The 19,349-nt window shown below is 41.9% G+C and overlaps 1 protein-coding gene across 1 annotated transcript in view; it reads left to right on the forward strand.

Moving 5' to 3' along the window:
* The first annotated feature begins 1,948 nt into the window (after positions 1-1,948).
* The window catches only part of COLGALT2 (collagen beta(1-O)galactosyltransferase 2), a 132,664-nt gene continuing 115,263 nt past the window's right edge, over positions 1,949-19,349 (forward strand). The window contains exon 1 of the mRNA XM_020984390.2: positions 1,949-2,546. Coding sequence (XP_020840049.1) covers positions 2,272-2,546 — 275 coding nt within the window. The 5' untranslated portion in view covers positions 1,949-2,271. The remainder of the gene's footprint in view (positions 2,547-19,349) is intronic.

A 19,349-nucleotide genomic window follows, 5' to 3' on the forward strand; every position in this document is an offset into this window, starting at 1 on the left:
AGATCATATTGTCCAATCTCTTCATTTCTCTGATGAAGAGACAGAGCAGTGAAATAACTTATTTAAAAGTTTGTGCAGCTAGTAAATGACAGAGCCAGGATTAAGTCTAGATCTTTTAGCTTGAAAGTCCAGTAATCTTTTCATTATATCTACTTTCTCTATCTATATTAAAAAATTAGATTCAGCAAACATTTATTTTAGTTTTAATATTTTTGTCATCCTAAACTTAGCAAGCAAATCTACCAGCAAACATAAGCATTTATATACAAAGAGCAGAAAAAGAAGGATTAGATACACATCTCAATTATGTATCTTGTTTTTAAGTAAATTATACTTCCATCATGTTATTTCCAAAGCTATATCCAACTTTTACTGTTTCCCTCCCAACTTCCTTCTATTCTGTGCATTTTTTTATGCCTCATTGAAGTTCTTATTTTTTGCATAACTATCACTATGGAAGCATAATGACATATATAATTACGCAACTCTATTGCATAATATGTAAGTCAATTCACCTCTTTGGGTCTCAATTTCCTTATTTGTAAAAAGGAAGGAGTTGGGCGAGACAATTCTTCTAGCTCTAACATTCTGTGATCTATCCTATAGTAATACATCCACCATCCATCACTCAGCAAACATAAGTAAAGGCTTACTAGGAATAAAGCATCTAATTGCTGAGTAACATACAATTCGCCCTTATCTATGATAGTTAATATACTATGAAAGATAGGGGAGTTCATTGCTCAAGAATGAGTGATAGACTGCATTAAAGAATGATATACTGGGTCTTCATTTTTATTGCAGAACTGAAGTAGATGATCATAAAGGTTAATTCCAGCTCTATAATTTTATGATTCTACTGACTGCACAGACAATCTGATAGAGACCTGGCTTTGGAGTCAAGAAGCTCTGGCTTTAAGTCCTTCCTCTGACATATACTGACTGTCACCATGGACAAGTAATTTAGCTCCTAAGTGCCCCACCTCCCCTTCCTGCCCGGAGAAAATTTTCTAAGCTTCAGATGTATTGTTCTGCATTGGAAGAGGAAATTTCATTTCCAGTTTCTATGCCATCAGTGAAATCATAGATCAGAGGACCCCGTTCTCAACGACAACAACTGGGGATCAACTCAGTCGCCCTGAACTCCAGCTTCCCTAGAAAGAATGGTCAATCAACAAGGGTTTATGAAAGCCCTGCGATGTGACAGGCACTGGGCTAGGCTTTGGAGGACAAAAAGACAGAAATGAAATAGTTCCTGGCCCCAAGAACCTTACTTTGGTGAGGGCAGAAGGGGGAGAGAAAACAAGTAGAGAAATAAAAATACACGCGTATACAAAAGACGAAGTAATTGCGGAGTCCTAGCAGCTGGGGAAGATGTGCGTCAGGTTCTACATATAACAGCATGCAGAAGGTACCTTAAGACTGAAGAAGATTTGTTTGTAGGGAAAATGGGAAATATTATGTGTAGATTTTTTTTTTAAAGCCACTATGGTTTTGAAAAGATGGAGTGACTCCTCCCCACTTCTGAAACTCTACTTCGGATGTTAAACGATTGTCAAGTCAGTAGATGTGCCATTCAGAATAGAGAGGTATGTGCAGTAACTAACTGGTTGCGGAGAACAAAAAGCCATTCTTGGGGGAGGGTGTGTGAATGAGTGTGTGTGTATGTGCGCGCGTGCGTGTGTGCACACCGGTGTCTAATGGCACAGGCAACCACACCTCTGAGCTCTCGGACACCTCTGAGAGAAAACCACATACCTCAGCCGCACACACCGAGCCCAACAGGAACTTTCCGCGGGACTGAGGACAAACAACCAAACAGGCACGTTTGTTTGAGGCTGTCTCGGCTGACCAGGGGGTCGGGCAGGTTAGGAGTTAGTACATTTCCTAAGCCCCAGGCATCTGAGCTGAGACCAGAGGGAGGGGAGGGGTGGGTCGGAGAGCACTATAAAACTAGTGTCAAGTTTGTGTGCGCGCTAGGCTGGTTGAGCCCAGATCGATCTTCCCCCCTTGCAGCCTTCTCTGCGTGAGCCCGAGTGGTGGCGGTGACGGTGTCAGCCGAAGGGGTAGCAACCGCAGAAACAGCGGCAGCAGCAGCCTGCTTCAGCTCCGCAGCAGAACCGCACCCCCCACTCCTTCATCCCCACCCCCTCGCTCTCTGCCCAACCCCGCTCGGTCTCGTCTGGCCGTTCTGCTCTCCTCGCTCGGCTCAGACTACGGGGAAGCCTCGCTCCGTGCTAGCCTCGCCAGAGGACTTGTCGGGCGCGTAACATGGCTGAGTGCCTCACCACCCTTAGCGCCTGGTCTCGGCTGCTGGTCTTACTCTCCTTGGCTTCGCTCTGGAGCTGCCTGCGGGCGCGCTTCGCAGCCGAGGCAGACCCCAAAGACGCGGAGGCAGAGGCGGAGGTGGTAGTTTTCCCAGAGTCGCCCTTGCAGAAACCCACAGTGTTCGTAACCATCCTGGCCCGCAATGCTGCGCACACGCTGCCCCATTTCTTGGGCTGCTTGGAGCGGCTGGACTATCCCAAAGATAGGATGGCCATCTGGTAAGTCTGCGGGACAAGGGCTAAGGGGAGGAAGATAGGGCTGGGGGGCGGTCCCCCGTGGCGTCCCCGGGAAGTAAGGAGATCCATACATCCATGCGTGCCACTCTCAGGCTGGTGCGCACCAGAGCCGGAGGGCAGGGGAATTTGATTCGTCGCCCCATGGGTGGGGAGGGGAGGGGAGAAATCTTATGGTTATCAAGGTGAAAGTGAAGGAGGGAGAGAGAGGCGCACTGCTTCAGCCCAGCGGAATGGGGGCCTGCAGGGGAAAGGGACAACGTGGTGCTTCTAAAGCTCACACACCCCTCAGTCTTCCCGGGACTGGGGAAGGCAGACGGCCGGGGGTGGGGGTGGGGGGAGGCGGCGAAGCTGTTTTAGGCACTCTGAGCTCCTGACAGGCGACCACCGAGGGCGGGAGGGAAAGAAAAGAGAAAAGGTGAAATCTTGATTTCAGACCGATAAAGGGCTACGCCATCCTTGTGGAAACCTCAGCAACCTCTGAGCACACTCGCACCCGCCCAGCCTTGAGAATACCTGCTTCCTCGGAGCCCTTCCCTCTCCTGAACCCTAACACGGATTGACTGGCAGCTGAGAATTTGGCTCTTCATGTGGCTGGTGTGGCTGGGCTACTATGTTTCCTCCCTGTCCCTCTCCACCTCCTTTACAAACCCCACTCGCTTCCAAACGTTTGTTCCCTGTACCGCCTCTTTCCATTCCCTTGCCCCCCCCAATCCATCCTTCAAGTTCCCGCCCAGCACTTAGGGAGTGGGAGATATTTGTATTCCCAGCATTTAGAACGATGCACGTAGTAAGCGCTTAATAAATGTTTGTTGATCGACTCATTGTCGCCGAGGACTCAGAGACTTAAGTGAAAGAGGTGTCTCTCCCCCTTCCACCTGGAAGGCTGTGTTTTCTCCTTCCACCTCCTACAGCAGCAGCTTCATTCTGTGCATTCCCCCAGCCTCAGATATGCCACCCGAAACAGGACATCCCATGGCATGGCTATTTGTATCCTAAAGGAGACGCCTTTTGGAAGGTAAACAGTTCTGTTTATTTCCCAGAAGGAAGGAACTTTCAGTTTCTGTGGAGTGCTCCACAAGTCACTAGTGCTTAGGGGAGACATAGGGGTGACCGGGGAGCTATCTGAAAAGGCACTTCACAGCATTGATTGCATTAGGTAGGGGAATGAGGCAGGCTGAACTGCCAAGCAGCCCTGTGGATGTGGGGACGGATGAATTATGGCCAAGGTGAGCTGATTTGTCAGGCGTTTGCCTACAAGTGCAGGACAGAGCACTGGTAACCCTTTCCCAGTTTCTGTCAGTTGTTATTACCAAGAGGTTACAAATCCCAAACAAGACAAGCAGCAAGACCGTGTTGGGGGAAGGGGGGAAGGAAAGAAGCCATCAGCCTCAGCTGGTTTAACTTGACGGCAGAGGTAGAGAGGAGAGAAAGCAAACAGAGCTAACACAGTGCAGTACTGTATATGCCTGGAACTGTGGAAAAAGTATGTATGAACTCTGTGTGTGTGTGTGTGTGTGTGTGTGTGTGTGCGTGTGTGTGTGTTTTAAATCACAGGCAAGAATTTTGTAAAAAGCCATCAGTACCAAAGGAATACTGTTTCTCTAGTAGTAGTTGGTTATTATTTTAAATAAAAGCCCACAGAGATTTCTGTATAAAATGTTTGGCTTTAAAAGGCACTACTGTATGTGGTCAACAAAGCAGGTGATTTCAGTGTGAACAAGTGTCAGGTAAGAATTAATGCTTATGGGTAATCAGAGCTAAAAGTCCACAGGAAAGTTATTTAAGCGTGTTTTAAAAAAAATGAAGCAGTGATGCTAAAAGATCGCTGGACAGACAGCCAAGAGACCTGTGTTCTAGTTCCAGTTTTTCTGATAACTAGTTGTATGACTGCCCACAAGTCGCCTAGCAACACCAAGCCTTAGTTTCCTCATTTGTAAAATGAGAGGGTTGGACTGGATTATTGCTTATGTCCTTTCCCAGGCTAAATTTTTTTGCGGGGGGGGAGAGTTTGTTCTGTGTATTCATAGGAGAGCATGTACTTTCAAGCTCTAGATCTATAATGCTGTGAAAAGGTTGAAGTGGTTAGGGGTTCTGGTAGCTTCTGATCTAGTGTCTCAATCAGAATGGGACTCCTACTCTTTGCAGACACAGAATCCTTTGGCTTTGGAATCAGAGAACTTGACTTCAAATCCTGCCTCTTTATGTAACCTTTCTTTGCTTCAGTAAATGAGGGTGTTGGATTAAATGGCTCCGAGGTCTCTCCAGCTCTACGGTCCTTCGGTTGTGTGTTCTTTCAGGTTTTATTTTATATTTCACTAGCATCTGAAGGCCAATGCTTAAGGGTCTTTTGAAGTCAGAGGGGACCTCTGCACTAAGCATAGAGGCTCCACTTTTGGAAGTATCAGTTCCTTTCAGTTGTTTCTGACTCTCCATGACCCCATTTGGGCTTTTATTGGCAAAGATACTGGCATGGATTTCGATTTCCTTCTCTAGCTCATTTTACAGATCAGAAAACTGAGGCAAACAGGGTTAAGTGACTTGTCCGGATCACACACCTAGTAAGTGTCTGAGTCCAAATCTGAACTCAGGACTATGAGTCTTCCTGACTCCAGGCCTGACATTCTCTGCACTTGGCCACCTAGCTGACCATCTGTACAGATGTGGAAATTAAAGTCATTTGCTGAGTAGTGGTGCTATGAAGCTGCTGCTGCTGCTGCTGCTGCTGCTGTTAACAACAAAGGTGGTATATGATATGGTGACTAGGAATGAGGGAAACCCAGGTTCAAATCCTCTCTCTGACATTTGTTTCCTAAAGCTAGACAAGATAATGGCCTTAGGCAATTCTTCAGGACTTCTTTTAATGTGAGTAGACAGGTTAGGATCTGCCTTGGTGGAAGGATCTCCCACAATGGAAGCTCCTCACATTTCTCAATTCCTACTAATATTTTAGTATGATCCTATTACTTCTAATGGAGAGGGCATGAGAACAGTAGGCAAAGACCTAAGCTCACTGAGTTCACTCCAGCAACTCACTAACCTCCCTAAAGCTCATCTGTAAAATGGCAATAAGAACACTTTCACCACCTGTTTCACAGTTTTGTTTTTTAAACAAGAAAGCACTTTGCAAAAATGAACTCTATAATCATATTTCTTTTACAGTTTCCAAAGTGTTTCCACATCTACCATGTGGTGCTCATAACAAACAGCCCTGTGATGTAGACATGGCAGATTTTTCAAAGGATTGCTGTTTTGGAAGGGAGGGAGGGAAGGAAGGAAGGAAGGAAGGAAGGAAGGAAGGAAGGAAGGAAGGAAGGAAGGAAGGAAGGAAGGAAGGAAGGAAGGAAAAGAGAATTTATTAAGGACCTACCATGTGCCAGGGACTTTTCATATGTTAAGCACATTTGATTCTCACAACAACCCTGGGAGGCATTTTACAGATGAAGAAACTGAAGCAGATATTGATTGCCCCACAGATAGTAAGTATCTGAGGCCAAATTTAAACTCAGTTCTTCTTGACTCTAAGCCTAGGGTTCTACCTACTGTGTCACCTGGGAAGGTGGGGGTGGGAGTGGCCTTAGAGATCAACTTTCTCATTTTATAGATAAAGAAATTGAGGCCAGCAACGGGCCATATGCCTTGTCCTTTTAAACGCATCCCAGTTTTCTGATTTATTTTTCACTAGCTTCTTTGGCCTTCTTCCACCACACTTTGGTGGAATGCCTGAAAGGGGGCCTTTTCTGTGTAATTTAAGTGAGAGATCTGCTCAAATCATTGTGTTCTGACTCCCCTGAGATTTTTTTTTTCACCTGAAATTCCCCACCAGACTGTGCAGAGCTATTGAAAGTGGATATTAAGGAGTCTCAAAATCTACTAATGTTGGAAAACTGAGTGCGATTGTCCCAATCAACACAGTTTATAGTTTTGAGTATTTTTTTTTAGTTAGAATAAGTAAGCAAGATGGTGAAATGGATGGAGTGTTAAACTTGGAGTCAGGCAGACCTGACTTCAAATCCAGCCTCAGATACTTAGTAGCTGTGTGGCTCTACACAAATGGCTTAGCCTGAGTCTGCCTCAGTGTTCTCATTTGTAAAATGGAAATAATAATAGCACCTACCTACCTTAGTTGTTGTGAGGATCAGATGAGATAATATTTGTAAAGGGATTTGCAAAGCTTAAAGCACTATATCAATGCCACCAGTTATTATTTATGCCAGCCCTTAGTTACTTCTTTGGGACCACAAAAGGGGTATCATTTTATGATCCATTTTTCCATGTCTAAATATTCTCCCTAAACTCTTTCTTCAACTATTCCCCCACCTACATATCTCTATGTACAGCAAATGGAAAATAAGTAGAGTGATGCTTCCTATTTTGGTTAAAACTTATATCATCTTTTAGGTTAAAACAGTTGACCGAATGGACCTTTTTCTGTTACTGAAGAAGCATTATTCTGTTAGGTAGTTACTCAGTTCTAATGACTGGAATGAGGGGAAAGCAAATTGGCCATTGTGAGTATTCTGTTCAGTTCCATAACACTGTTTAAGCACTGCCTTAGCACTGGAAGGCTGACTTTAGTTTTCATTGCCAACAAATGATGGAGAGCTGAGCCATGTTCCATGAGGATATGAAAAAGGAGCAGGGAGAGGGGGAAGCCCTTGGACCAAAATGCACGTTACAGTTTGTACTTTTGCAAATTTCTTGGAGAGCTTTTTGCTTCTTGTGGTATAGCTGAAGACAGGATACTCTGCACACAGTTTACCCTAGTAGCTATATGGTTCTGGGTATATAATTACAGTATAATATGGTCATTTCATTTGGGTAGAGTTTTTTGATGTAATATCCTAAAATGAGATTTGCTTTCTATTTGTCTCTTTTTTTCTTGGAAAAGACCTTTTCAAATGAGCTCTTCATCAAGTGAGTTTCTATTTGTATGAGTGCTAACACTGACCAATTTCAGAATTTTTGTAAAGTCCTTTTACTTTGGGGTAACAATTCTACTCTTTCATACCATTGACACAATATTCTTTGATTACTGTGTGTTTGTCTCCAACTTTCCAGTTCTGTGGGGTCAAACGGGATTGTTAGCAATTGTTTCATCACATTCATATAGGCAGGTTTACAAAATCCCTCAAACTATGATGAGCAATAATATTCAGCTACAGTGACATTACTTTTTATTTACATAGTATGGCCACGAGGTGTGGTATGTTACTCTTGTCCGATGACTGTCTTTCTACATGTCACTGAGGATGCTTCCTCTATTGTTGCCTGCTACTGCACGGGTGCCTCTGATGGTTGGTAAGACTTCTGATGGTTTGGATGGCGCTTCAGAATCTCATGAGCTCCCATTATCACCTTCTGGTTAATTCCATCTTGGGACACTCATTCACTTAGACTAGGAGAGAATAAACATGAAAGAAACCGAGCTGCCACATGCTCACAGGTACTGGTGGCAAAGCAAAGGCTAAGCTAGAGAAGCTGCCATTTTCCCTACCTGGCAACACAGAGAAACTCTGCCTCGCTCCCCAATAGAAAGGAAAAAAAGACCAAAAGATTGGCAGGTGGACCCTTTTCTGTACAAACTCAATTCTAGCTCAGCCTTTCCTGAGTTATCAGTTCTTCTTGCTCCACATCTAGTCATGGACTGTTCGCTATCACACTATCCATTGAAATCTTCTAGTCACTCATACCCAGAGTTCCAAGTGTGAGACTGGAATCACACAACTTCTCAGGAAGGGCAAATGTGAGCGTGCTAGAATGACAAAGCCTTCACTGGCCAGGCCTCTGATTACATTTTTAATAGTCTGGTACGTGCATTATCCTTTTTATTCGCTCTGAGTTTTGTGGTTGGGGAATAGTACCCTTATTTACGTCGTGAATCATGTACCACAATCAAACAATAAACATTTATTAAGCACCTACTATGTGCCAGGCACTATGCTAAATATCAAGATACAAAAAGATGCAAAAGCATTCCTTGCCTCAAGGAGCTTACAGTTCAATGAAGAAGATGATATGAAAAGTACGCAGTTCTCTTGGCTCTGTGCTTTCTTTTGCACTGCTTCAAGTATTTTTATGTTTGAATTCTTTATATTCATTTTTTTCTTATGGTATAGTAAAAGTTTACTACATTCATATGCCACAAGTTATTCAACCATTCTCTCCCTCTTCCATTTTTTGGATACATTATTTGATTCCAACCCTTTTGGCTATTATTAATGTTATTTATTAATTTATTTTTTATTAATTTATTGATATTTATGTATACTTTATTAATTATTAATTAATATTACTACTATTAACATCACTATTATTAATTAATATTAGTACTATTAATTAATGCTACTATTAATTATTAATTAATACTATTGGTATTACTAATGCTGAATGAATATTTACCTATCTTACCATCAATAACATCCTTGAGGTATAACTCCAGCAGTGGTATCACTGGGCTAAAATACAATTTAGTAAGTTTTCTTACATAATTCCAAATTGTTTTCCAGAATAGTTGGACCAGTTTACAACTCCACCAATAGGGAATCGGTGTTTCCCACACTCCTTCTATATCCCGTGTGTGTGTGTGTGTGTGTGTGTGTGTGTGTGTGTGTGTGTGTGTGTGTGTGTGTTAGTTATCCAGACAACACTAGGGCCTGTTTTAAAGAAGTAAGTAATACTGGGTCTCCTTCACCTTGTCCTAACCATTTTTGTGAAATTTACCTTAAGGGTCCCTTTATAGGAGGATTGTGAACAGAAACCCATGGGCTCCTTGCTGGGAGCACATTTGTATAGCAGAGTAAAGAAATGTCAGCAGTGATTAGTATCCAACAATCAAGGCAGACTGTTTGGGCAGACTGTGGCGGCAGCATTTGGGGTCAGTGTTGGTGCAGAGTAGATCAGTTCTTTCATGCTTACAAATCACTAATCTTGGATTTTTCCCCCTAATTAGACTTCTTCAAATTCTTTGAGAAAACCCTAAAGCTTCCCCTAATTCTGAATACAATTGCCCCCCAGTTTGGAGACTTTGATGCTGGATAGTGGAAAGATCACTGACCTCTTGAGTCAAGAGGCCAGGAACTTGTTGGCTTGGTAATCATGGACAAATTACTGCACCTCCCAGAGCCCCACTGTTTTGTCTGTTAAATGGGTACAATAGTTTTGTTTTGTTAAGGAAAGCACTCTACAAGCCTAAAAGTGTGTTTAAATATGGGCTCTTCCTTTAATGAGAAAACTTGAATCAAATAAAGAAACATTTATTAAATTCCAATGATATACCTGACCATCAACCACTTGCTTATCCAGTCCAACAAACATTTGTTGGTAAGTTGTGTCCAACTCTTCATGACCCCATTTGGGGTTTTCTTGGCAAAGCTACTGGAGGGGTCTGCCATTTCCTTCTCCAGCTCATTTTACAGATGAGGAAACTGAGGCAAACAAGGTTAAGTGATTTGTCCAGGGTCACCCAGCTAGTAAGTGTCTGAGGCCAGATTTAAACCCAGGTCTTCCTGACTCCAGGCTTAGCACTCTATCCACTATACCACCTAGCTGCCAAAAAACCATTTAACAAGTGCCTATTATGTGCCAGGCACTGTGCTAAGCACTGGGAATACAATTAATAAAAAGAAAGACCGCTCTCAAGTAGATCATAGTCAAATGCCAGATACTGTGTTAAGTAAAGACATAAATGTCACCCATCCTTATAAATTACTTAGAAGGTTAAAAAAAAAAAAGCTTGTTCAGTTCTGTTATCGTAGTTCCACAGATGTGGAAACAGATACGGGGTGATTAAGTGATATTTCTTGGATCTCTCAGGAATCAGTGTTTGAACCAAAACATCACTGTGCTTCTGATTTTGAACCTTACGCACTACTTAGATTGATTAATTTGTAATAAATGTGCTTTGTATTGTCTTTAAGCATTATTTAACACACCTGAGACATGTCTGCTGTTTCCCAAAGGACCCAGTTTGACTTATGTAACTTCAAATCACTTTTCCAGTGGGACTTGCTTCTTTATGACCTTAGGCATAGAAATGTGTGCCCCCGGCTGTTCACTCCTGGTCCGGCATCTCTAGTGAACAATGTGAGCTTTGTAATCAGAAGGCAGGCAGGTCATCCATTGGCTTTGACAGTCGTGTCTACGTGGACACATGGGTTACAGCAGCATGTCAGCATTAGCTTCAAGCGTAAGGGGAGATACAGTAGAACACTATTGTAAAGATTGTTTCTGCACACATTTGGATGGATTGCAGGTCGAATGATATCCCTCCAAACATAACAGCATCTATATATAGTTCCTGGCACACAGAACTTAATAAATGCATGTTGGCTGAATGATCCCTAACATAAAATACTTAGCTCCCAACTCCAGTCTTCTAAGAGGGGTTCCTTGTGTACATTTGTCACACCTAATTTCCATGAGCAATTAGCATATTTGTATTTATTTGTACTGGACAGCCAGGTGGCAAAGTGGATAGAACATCTGGCCTGGAGTCAGGAAGACTCATTTTCTTGAGTTCAAATCTGGCCTCAGATACTTACTAGCTATGTGACTCTGAGCAAATCACTTAACCCTGTTTTCCTCAGTTTCCTTATATGTAAAATGAGCTGGAGAAGGAAATGGCAAGCCACTCCAGTATCTTGCCAAAAAACAACAACAACCCCAAAACAACCCAATGGAGTCATGAGGAGTCAGACAAGACTAAAAACAATTAAATTAATTTATTTATATCTGTACCTATGCTGGTACTTCTGTTCATTGATTTAACTGCCTTCATTGGGATTTCTTCCTTTGAAGAAGCCACTTTGAAACACAATTTATCATTTTGCCAAAGCTATTCATAGTGACTTATAATATTATTATAAGGTACTATGACCAGTCCTTTGTAGACCTGAAGTGTCAATAAAGGAATACTCTTAAACATTAACTGAAAAAGTCATATAATTTCAGTATTTGGAATTGGGAAAGATCTTAGAGAATATCTAATGCAGTCCTTTCATTTTACAAATGAGGAAACTGAGGCCCAAGAGGGGTTGAATGTTCCCACAGTCACACAGAGAACAGCAGCAGCAGTAGCAAATAGGCAGCTCCGAGATGCAAATCTGACATCAAATCCATGGTTGTTTCCATGACCCCACATCTAGTCTATTAGGGACAGACATTATCAGCTTTTTCATGGCCTTGAGCCACAGCAAATACAGGGGCCCTCTTCTTGGATGCAGACCTATGACTAAGGTCCAAGCCCCATTTTTATCCTCCTTCTGGTTGGGTTTTTTGGTGCCTCCCTATTTGTTTCCGTTGAAGGCGTATCTGCAACTAATATGGCATAAGCTGCTACTCAAACTGGCAGCCAGCCTTCAAATGGTAACAGCTTTTAAGAACCACCAGGGCAGGCTAGCGGCCAGCCAATGACGTAGTGATGGATGGGTCAGGATCACATTACCGCCCCTTTAGCTACCCAGTCTCCTACTGGGGAAGTTGTTTCAAACTTTAAAAAGGTAAAAAACAAATCTCCTCAGTGTAAATAAGAAACGATAGGCCATGCTGAATATAAACAGAGTGACTGTAAGTCACTGGAATTGCTACTGCTCAGAACCTGGGAAGGCACAGACTTTGTGGTTTTGGCCTTAGCTGAGTCCCTTATGTGAATCACAGCTGCAGATTGGGCTGGGTGAGAGGGTGGGATGTTTATTTTCTGCTAGGGGCTTTACGGTGATCCCTTACAAACCTGAAGTAATAGCTTGGTCACTTGCTTTACCAGTGTGGAATTGAGGGCTCTGGAATGCTTTCCCACTTATAGTGGGGCCATTCACTGTTTCTACAGATTTATTTTACAAGTTAAAATTAAAAAAGGAAAAAGGAAAAAAATATTGTGTGTAACCTGTGTCAAATCTGACAGCCAGATAAAGACTGTCCATTCCCTTAGCCCTGATGAGGCCCTTTGAAAACTTTCCCTTGTCCCGCAGCCTTCCAGCATATGTCTGGTGATCAATGCTTATAGCTGTTTTGAAGATTAAAACTCAGAAACATTAGTCTTAATGGTAAACAGTGATCCTTGGTGTATATGCACCAGTGATGTGACATCGCTCAGTTCTGCATGTGGTGCCAGGAAGATGGTTCTGAGGGGATTTAGAGACAGTGTGATAGAATGGATAGCACATTGGGTTTGAAATAAGAAAGCCCTAGTTTCCAATTCAACTCCTTTCACTTACTTGTTGTATGAGCATGGACAAGTTAGCCTCTTTTAGCCTTATTTTCCTCATCTGTAAAATGGGGCTAATACTATCTATAGGACCTGCCTTGCAGGGTTTTTGTGAGGTTTAAGTGAGATGATGTATATAAAGCATCGTACAAATGCCTGCTATTATTATTTTCAGAAGTGCTATTTTCTTTGGTAGGTGGATTGTCCCAGATTTCCTCTCCCTTCTATAACTGACTCTGAGTCATGGTCTTCTGAGGGATGACAGCAGAATTGAAAGGGAAAAATCTCCCTTTAAATGAGACTTCAGTGCCTCTGTTGCCAAAAGGGCTCTTAGAGCAGCCCAGACCAAAAGGACATTAGTTGGGCATTGGGTCAGTTATGCATTGGACTTGACTAGTCAATCAACCAGCATTGACTTCTATGTGCTAGGCACTGTGCTAAGCACTGGGGGATACAAAGAAAGGCAAAAACACTGTCCCTGTCCTCAAAGAGCATCCAGTCTAAGGAGAGAAACCACGTGCACACTAGTATGTACAACAAGCAGTGTACAAGATAAGTAGGAGATGATGATGAGTTCTTAAGTTCCTTGGAACTGAGTTTCTGTTTCTCATTCACAGGAGGAGGAGGAGGAGGAGGAGGAGTCTCTTCTACCAGTTCTGTCCCCTTTCTAAGAGGGTAGATTAAAATTCTTAGCGTAATGGGATGAGACACTGATCCTTGTTTGTGGAGGTTCTGTGGCCATCCACTGATGATGTCAACCCTGAAAGTTACATTAGGGTAGAAACTTTCTCTTTTAGGTGTTAGGAAAACCTCAGCTCTTCAAAAGAGCCTTGAAAAGCTTCTCATGAACCTCTACCGAGGTTAGAATTTAAATCTGGGGGTTGTGAATGTTTGGCATAGTTGTAACTACTTTCGTCTGAGGCACCTCCAACAGGCAGCAAGTTCCTTATTTTCCCCAGTAAAATGCCTTTCAGTTGCGTGGCCATCATCCTTTCTAAATCTCCTACATTACAGTGATTATGGTTCAGACCAACCAAAATATTGCAAAGCTGCTGCCCAAGTAGGACTTGAAATTTTCATGTCATCATGACACCATAAAATTAGCTTATTATGTGTAGATCCCATATCCCAAACTCCTCTCCTGACAGAGAGGTATTTTTGATTACTTTTGGGAAATTCTTTACATGTGACAGGCAGAACAAGACCATTTGTGAATAAAAGGGGATTTATGGTATCCAGGAAACAGAACTAGATTTGGAGCAAAAGATCTAACTTTAGATCTTGGCTGAAGGGATGAACTAAATGGTGTCTAAGATTATTTCCAATACTCCATCCCAAGAAACTTGAGACTTCACATAGATGATCATAATCTATACAGCAACTAGCAGATGTGATCATTTAAAAAATATCAAAGGTGCCCCTCTAACATTGACTATTTATGTACAACCGATCTACATCTTTTATCACCTTTGCCTTTTTGGTGGCTATGAGGCGAAGCTTTAGAATTGTTTTAACTTGCATTTCTATCATTAGAAAATATGGAGCATTTTTATATAATTGATATGACTTTTGTTTTTTGGAAAACAGTATCTTGATGTCCTTTGACATTTCTGTATTAGGGATTCTAGCTGTCTTTCATGTTAGCCCTCTTCATTCACTCATGTTCCAGCCATACCATACTGTTTAGTGTTCCCTGAACTTGACAGCTCTAGGTATCCATACAGGCTTACCACGATCCATACCGACTGGTTTTGATTCCTGTAACAACTTATTCCTCCTTTGTGACTTTTAAAATCCTTGTTTTCCTTCAAGGATTTGCTCAGATACCAATTCTTCTTTGCCATCTTTCCTGATCTCCCAACTGAAAGCATTCTTTTTTTTCCTTAGATAATCTTTTAAAAGCCTTTCCTTGAGTATTCTCTCTCAGCTACATCTCACAATTCTCTCTTCACAGCCTAATTTTATTAAAAAGTTATCTGTAGTTAGCACCTTTACTTCCTTACCAGCCCCTTTCTCTGATAACACCTCTTCCATATTGGCTCTAAGTGCTATGCAACTAAGAACACTTGAGGAGAGCTGTGAACTGACCCTTGCCTAAAAAGCTTTCGTGTGTGCATTGAGCGTCGCTCATGTCAGAGGAAAATCCATAATTTTTCACTTTCCCAGAAGGAAAATACTTATTCATGTGCTTTGTATAGGAAAATTCCAATTTAGGAGTGGAGTAAAAGTCAGTGCTCTCACCTGTGGGTCTAGAGTATTCATTTGTAGGATCTTGTTCAGGCCCTCTGTGATTTCAGAGGTGCGCTAGAGCAAGAGCCTACAGGTTTGGAACTGATTGTTAAATGTTCAGTGTGAACATTTACACTTTGAAATAAACAAACTATAATCAGGGCTTGATTTATTGTTCTGTTGATTAACTAGACATAAGAAAGGGATGGAGAAAATGTTGATGATGTAAATTAAACTTAAAACTTTGTCCTCTGTACATTTTTCTTGGAGAGCCAGTTGTTAAACATTTCCCAGCACGATTCTGACTCCATCGTTGCTTGCATTTCTTTAACTTTCCTCCTTCTCTGAACCCCCTAAATGGTCTTTAAGTCTTGTGCTGGAGGCTGGCACTCTTCCTGGGATTGGATAGTAAGTGTCTGGTGCATCTCTTGGCTACAATCCTGATCTCACATAGAGGCTGAGCCAGCCCTCAGTTTTCAGCAGTTATGAATTAAAATGCAATTTCCTTGGATAGTCATAACATTTCATTTTGAAATTACACTTCGATTATGTTGTTACATGCTGATTTTTTTTTTAAACTTGGACCTTGTGAATGCCCAATGAGAATCTCATTAGAACTGCTGGAGACTTCTTCCTGCAATAAAGCCTTTGATGGGGAAAGTTAAAATTCAAATGCTAACTTCTTCACTCCAAAATCTAGGGTGCTTTTTTGTTTTTGTTTTTTTGCTATTTGATTAAAAACTTCTGGAAATTTTACATTGTATATTGTGACAATCCTATGCACAGATTTCTAAAAATCATTTAAAGGCTTTTTGATGGTTATTGTCATCTTTAGCAGGTATGAAGAGTCAGTTACTCAAAGTCAAAGCTGGAAGGGACCCCAGCTAAGCTTTTTCTTGTTTGTCGGCTCACACTTTGAGCACATGCCTAACTCTCTCGTGCACATGGCCATAGGCAAGTCACTTTCCTTCCCTGGACTCAGTTTCCTCATCTGTAAAATGAGGGGATAGTACTGTTATATCTAAGCCAAGAAAAAGCAATAACCATCAGTTTTAAAAACAGGGGATGTTAAAAGTCTCTCTCATGTGAATCTATGGTATGCTTTTGGTTTGATCCTGTAGATTAAAATAGATATAGAAGCAACCTAAGTCCAGGACATCTTTTCTTTTGGTATAATAATGGCTTTCTTGGCCAAAGAAGGTAGCTACATCAAAGGTTTGTGAGTATGTTTAGGCCATCCTCCAGTCAGCTAACAATTATTCTCTTTGAAGAGATGGATTTAAATATGTGTGTATGCATACATACATACATACATGTGCACACACATATCATTCATCCTTGCTTTTATATTTTCTTTTTTGACAAAATACCGTGACATTTCTGTGGGGGTGGAGCTTTTGCCACTACTTAAAATGGCTTTGCATGTTAGCTTCTTCTGTTTCTGAATTTGCATGGATAGTGCTGCCTTTGTCCTGTGGTCTTGACACAGCATCAAAGTCTTGTGGGGACATCAAAGACCCCTTGGAGCCTTCTTTTCTTTCAGCAGAATGCAAACCCAAGAGCGTCATCTGCAGGTGTCTATGGGTCTTCACGGCCAGTTTCTCCCTCCAGCCCCCTCGTCTAAGAAGCTTTGTTCACATTATTTTTGCATATTCTCTCTCTCTCTCTCTCTCTCTCTCTCTCTCTCTCTCTCTCTCTCTCTCTCTCTCTCTCTCTCTCTGTCTCTGTCTCTCTCTCTCTGTCTCTGTCTCTCTGCCTCTCTTTCTCTCTCTCTGTTTCTTTTTCTCTCTCTCTTTTTCTCTGTTTCTCTGTTTTTTCCCTCTGTCTCTCTCTGTCGCTCTGTCTTTCTCTCTCCCTCCCTCTCTCTCTAATAATGGCTTGGAATCTTATAGCCTCTCATAAGACCTGTGGAAACTTTGGTGACAGAATTGTGTGCTGGTAAAACCCTTTGAATCTACAAATATTTCAAAAGAATAGTGTGTAGGCTTGGTCAAGTAGTGAACTAGGGAGAGGAGAAAATTCTCTAAAAGCAGAATTGTACCAAGGGCACAGCAATCAGAGCTTTGTCTCGAGTACAGAAATTTTGAGGGTGCCAACAGCACTTCTACATATTTAGCATGTAGAAATAGATGAGTTTAGCATCTAATTAGCAAGCATATTTAGTTAGAACAGGGATCTAGCAGATGATACTCTTCTCTCTCAGGGAAGTTCCACCCTAGGTAAATTCTTATGAACTTCCCAAGTTCTTCTTCCTAGGGCCATGGTGAGAGGGAAGGAGAAGCTTTGTCTTTGTTCCCTGCCATCCAGGGCCTTATGTCTGAAGTATTGCTCACCCCCACCCTCCAAACAAGGTCTTAAATTTTAGGGTTAGGGTTTTGTTACTGCTCTTCATGCTAGGCCATTTTGGTCAACGCCTTTGCCATGAGCTATGTGCATGAACTGCCTGACAGTTAAAGGTGAATGCACTGATAATGGCTTAGGAGCTCTATTTTTAGCACTGTAGAAATATAGAGTGCCCGGAACCTTGGGTGGTCATCCTCCAAGTGACCAAACCAGTGAATGCAAGTAGTCCCAGAGGAGCATGCTCACTGAAGTCTATATTCTTCCTCAAAGAAGGCAAGGTTACACGGCTTCCAGCTCTGTTGGCTCTAATCTTGATTAGTTACTTGATAATAACCAGATGTGGGCAGGCCACCTTCTTTTCCTGCTATCTGGCTCCAGTCGTTCTGGTTTGTTTGCTTGTTTTTTCAGATTGGAGTTTTCCAGAGTCTCTCAGCCTGGTTGGTACCAAATCATTGATCAGCAAGCACTTGTCATGACTTAATGGGCCAAAAGGGGAAGCTAGGTGGTACAGTGGATAGAGTGCTATACCAGAAGTCAGGATACTCATCTTTGTGAGTTCAAATCCAGCTTCAGACACTTATTAATTGGGTGACCCTGGGCAAGTCATTAACCCTGATTGCCTCAGTGTCCTCATATGTATGATGAGAAGGAAATGGCAAACCACTCCAATATCTTTGCCAAGAAAACCCCAAATGGGGTCACAGAGAGTCAGACATGACGAAATGAATGAACAACAAATGGGACAAGAGGCACATTTAATTCAGCATGAAGAGAGAGCACATGCTGAAGTTTTTGTGTTGGGTGCCACTAATCACCAGAATAGTCATGCAAACTAATCTTTCAAACTAGCATGCTTTAAATTGACTAAATAGTTTATATTGTGATGCAGAACAACCAAGAGTTCTCTGAAAGGAAGATTGCATTTTTTAGGTATTAAATATATCACATAAATTAATTTCAACTCATCAAGCTTTTCTCAAGCAATTATTGTGTTCAAGGTGAAAGAGACAGCCTGGTGAGTGTGTCAAACTCAAATAGAAACAGGGCCACTGAACTACATACAAGCATCTCTATGGCTGCATATTGACTTAGAAAACCACATTTTAACATTATCTATGTTTTGTTGTGTTTTTTTTATTTTGTTAAATATTTCCCAGTTACATTTTAATCTGGTTCCTGTTGGGAGTGTTGAGGTTGACACCTGGTGTAATGGATAGAAGACTGACCTGGGAGTCAGGAAGATTGGGGTTCTATTCTTTCTTCTGACTTACCAGCTGTGTAAACTTGGACAAGTCACTTAACCTCTCTATGCCCTAGCTAATCCATGAAGACTTAGACACTTATTAGCTGTGTGTCCCTGGGCAAGTCACTTAACTTTGTTTGCCTCCGTTTCCTCATCTGTAAAATGAGCTGGAAAAGGAAATGGTGAACCGCTCTGGTATCTTTGCCAAGAAAAGCCTAAATGAGGTCACGAAATGACTGAACACAAACTCATGAAGCAGGTAAATTGCAGGACGGTTACTGATTTGCATTGTTACTTCATAGAGGAGTTGCCTACAGGAAAGAAATGGAGGTCTGGACCAAAAATATGTGTAAGGCATGGTGCTAGGTGCTGAAGTCACAAAGGCACAAAATCTTTTATCAGTTAAGGTGCTTGTTGTACTGTTTTCTTTGCTGAAAGAGAGGGGGAAGCTATGCTTTCTTTCCACTGCAGGAGAGAGAATTATCTCTTAAATCCAGACAGATAATGCTGGCTCCCCATGACTTGAAAGAAGTGTTTGTCTTCCTTGGTCTTTAATCCTTGGGGAAATAAAGGTTACACATGGCTATAGTCTGGTTTTAATTTCAGACCTTGTGGGAAAATGATACACTAGATGAATTTCCAGCCTATGGAATAATCAGTGAATGATAGGTGCTATCATTTCCAGTGGGAAAAAAATATGTTTCATTAGCCCGAAAGGAGCATGGTCTGCTGTGTGAAGTCTGGATTATATATCCCCTATATAGTCGCT

The sequence above is a fragment of the Phascolarctos cinereus genome, unplaced genomic scaffold (genome assembly GCF_003287225.1).
Source record: "Phascolarctos cinereus isolate Bilbo 61053 unplaced genomic scaffold, phaCin_HiC Scaffold_5;HRSCAF=322, whole genome shotgun sequence".
Taxonomy (NCBI): Eukaryota; Metazoa; Chordata; class Mammalia; order Diprotodontia; family Phascolarctidae; genus Phascolarctos; species Phascolarctos cinereus.